The sequence below is a fragment of the Aethalodelphis obliquidens genome, unplaced genomic scaffold, assembly GCF_003676395.1.
Source record: "Aethalodelphis obliquidens isolate GAN/ISIS:26980383/991018 unplaced genomic scaffold, ASM367639v1 scaffold2475, whole genome shotgun sequence".
Taxonomy (NCBI): domain Eukaryota; kingdom Metazoa; phylum Chordata; class Mammalia; order Artiodactyla; family Delphinidae; genus Aethalodelphis; species Aethalodelphis obliquidens.
Genome location: NW_020840382.1, coordinates 1 through 3,326, shown reverse-complemented (window position 1 = coordinate 3,326; position 3,326 = coordinate 1). Strand labels below are relative to the sequence as shown.

General features: G+C 53.4%; 1 protein-coding gene across 1 annotated transcript; it reads right to left on the bottom strand.

Moving 5' to 3' along the window:
* Positions 1-6: 6 nt before the first annotated feature.
* On the bottom strand, positions 7-1,994 carry LOC113617185 (uncharacterized; the record flags this gene model as incomplete). The annotated part of the gene is made up of 2 exons (XM_027100450.1): positions 1,901-1,994; positions 7-1,335 (listed from the first exon to the last, which is right to left on the bottom strand). Coding segments are annotated over exons 1-2 (1,393 nt in total), but the record flags the coding sequence as incomplete, so codon positions are not given.
* Positions 1,995-3,326: the final 1,332 nt, after the last annotated feature.

Here is a 3,326-nt window from a genome sequence, read left to right as displayed (position 1 = left end):
GAGTAAATCCTAGCTTATAGGGGGAATTTCGCACCCTAAACAGAGCGTAGGGGAGTAGGACTACCCAGTTAGCGCCAGTCTCCATGGTCAATTTAGTCAAGGTCTCTTTTAGAGTTCTATTCATTCTTTCTACCTGTCCTGAACTCTGGGGGCGGTATGCACAATGTAATTTCCAATTAGCCCCAAGTATGGAAGCCAGATCTTGACTTACCTTAGAAACGAAGGCTGGCCCGTTGTCGGACCCTATCATAACTGGAAAGCCATACCTGGGCAGGATCTCTTCTAGTAGTTTCTTAGCTACTATTTGTGCAGTCTCTTTCGTGGTTGGGAATGCCTCAGCCCAACCTGAAAAGGTATCTATAAACACCAGTAAATATTTATACCCATATTTGCCAGGCTTTACCTCCGTGAAGTCCACTTCCCAGTAGGCTCCGGGCTGGTTTCCTCTTTCCCGGATGCCAGTGGTTGACGGGTGGGTGCTGGCATTATGGAGTTGGCAGACTGCACAGTCAGCAACCAGTCGTTCAGTCTTCTCGGAGACATTTTTAATTTTAAGTCCAGTCTGCCTGATAAGATCCTGTAGCCGTCGGGCGCCCAAGTGGGTGCTACGGTGGATCCGTTCAAGGACCAGGGTTCCCAGTTTCTCAGGAAGGAGGATATTGTTCTTAGCGTCCCGCCACCATCCGTCTCTAACCTGGGTTAGAGGGAGCTTGCTCATCCATCTGATGTCATCCTCCGAGTAGTCGGGTTGGGGCGGTAGTTCCCGGGGCCCTGGATCCGGCAGTTGCAGGGGAAGTAATGGTATTGGCGTGTGTGCCGCCTTTCGAGCCGTCTGGTCTGCCAAATTGTTGCCTCGGGCGACTGGATTCGTGGGTTTTTGATGCCCCGGGCAGTGTACAATGGCTAGCTTTTTGGGTTCCCATATGGCCGCTAGCAAGGCCAGGATTTCCTCTTTGTTCTTGATGTCTTTGCCCTCTGCTGTGAGTAGTCCCCGCTCTCGGTATATTGCCCCATGTATATGTGCGGTAGCGAAAGCATACCGGCTGTCTGTATATAGGGTGGCTTTTTGGCCTTTGCTCATCTTGAGAGCTTGGGTCAGGGCAATTAATTCAGCTTTTTGGGCTGAGGTCCCCGGGGGGAGAGTCTCTGCCCATATCACCTCAGTTTCTGATGTTACCGCTGCCCCTGCATACCTCTGACCTTGCTGGACAAAGCTGCTGCCGTCAGTGAACCATGTGACTTTTGCATCCGGTAGGGGCTGGTCACGTAGGTCTTCCCGAACCCCATGGATCTGGGCCAGTACCTCTGCACAGTCATGGAGTGGGGAGTCCAAATCTGGGTCAGGTAATAGGGAGGCAGGGTTTAATGCCCGTGGCGGAGTGTAGCTGATTCTGAGGGGATTTAACAGTAGACCCTGGTAGTGGACCAGTCGAGCATTGCTCATCCATCGGTCGGGAGGCTGTTTGAGAACCCTGTCGATGGCGTGGGGGGTGGTGACATGTAACTCCTGCCCCATAGTTAGTTTGTCAGCATCCTTTACCATTAGGGCCGTGGCGGCGATCATCTGGAGGCAAGGAGGCCAGCCGGCAGCCACTGGGTCCAATTTCTTTGATAGGTAAGCGACAGGCCTGGGCCAAGGACCGAGGGGCTGGGTCAACACGGCCTTAGCTATGCCTTTGCTTTCATCCACAAAGAGGTGGAAGGGTTTGGAGACATCAGGGAGACCCAGGGCGGGTGCAGAGAGCAAGGCAGTTTTGATCTGCTGAAATGACTGCTCAGCCTCCTCTGTCCATTTAAAGGGCGTCTGCTCTTTGGTGGCTAAGTATAGCGGTTGGGCCATTTCAGCAAATTTGGGTATCCATAAACGGCAGAACCCCGCTGACCCCAAAAATTCCCTCACCTGTCGAGGCGTGGTGGGTCTGGGGATGCGGAGGACGGTTTCCTTCCATGCATCTGTGAGCCATCGTTGCCCCCCTTTCAATAGGTACCCCAGGTAAGTTACCTCAGGCCTGCAGATCTGCGCTTTCTTGGCAGAGGCCCAGTATCCCAGGGTGCCGAGAGTCTGTAGGAGGTTTCTGGTTCCCTGCAGGCAGGCTTCAGCGGTCTCAGCAGCTATTAAGAGATCATCAACATACTGCAGGAGGGTTACATTGGGGTTTTGTCTCCGGTACTCACTGAGATCCTCGTGTAGGGCCTCATCAAACAAGGTGGGCGAATTTTTGAATCCTTGGGGAAGTCTGGTCCAGGTGAGTTGTCCGTTTATGCCTCTCTCGGGATCCGAGCATTCGAAGGCAAAGAGTTCTTGACTTTTGGGCGCCAAGGGTAAACTAAAAAAGGCATCTTTGAGGTCCAGCACAGTATACCATTGTTTTCCTGGACTAAGGGCGCTCAAAAGAGTATATGGATTGGGCACAGTAGGATGGATGTCTATGACCCGTCTGTTAACTTCTCTCAGGTCCTGCACTGGGCGGTAGTCTTTACTGTTAGGTTTGCGGACTGGCAGCAGGGGTGTATTCCAGGCCGACTGGCAGGGACGCAGTATCCCCAGGTCAAGAAGCCGGCGAATATGAGGAGTGATACCAGTCTTGGCCTCTAGGGGCATGGGATACTGTCGGACACGTGCAGGATCTGCTCCTGGTTTGATCTCTATGAATAGGGCTGGGCGATGTTTGGCTAGTCCCATCCCACCTGTTTCTGCCCATGCTTCGGGGAACTGCTGAAGCCATGACTCTATATCTTGATTTTGGGAGGGTGGTTCCTGGTGAAGTCGGTACTCATCTTCTAAGTTCAGGGTGAGCACAGATATGGGTTGGTCGTGAGGGTCTGTTACGACTGGCCCCTCTGGCCGAAAATGAATTTGTGCTCCCATTTTAGTGAGCAAGTCTCTCCCCAGTAAGGGGCAAGGGCTATCGGGAATGACCAGAAAGGAATGGGTTACTCTTCCCGTGCCCAAGTCCACAGTTCTCTGAGTGGTCCAGGGGTAATGTTTGACTCCCGTAGCTCCCTGGACCCAGGAGGATTTGTTAGAAACTTTCCCGTGGGGCTTAACCAAGACCGAATGCTGTGCCCCCGTATCCACCAGGAATTGGACTGGTTTCCCCTCCACTTGTAGGGTTACCCTGGGTTTGGGGAGGGGGTCCGAACCCCGTCCCCCCTACTCTGCATCATGTGTAAATAGGACTGGGGTGGCCTTCGGTTGCCATTGCCTCTTGTTGGGGCGCGGCTGCCTTTTCTTGGGGCATTCCCGAGCCCAGTGGCCCTTTTCCTTGCAATAGGCACATTGATCTCTGTCCAATGGTCGCCTGGGAGGCCGAGTGGCTGGGGGG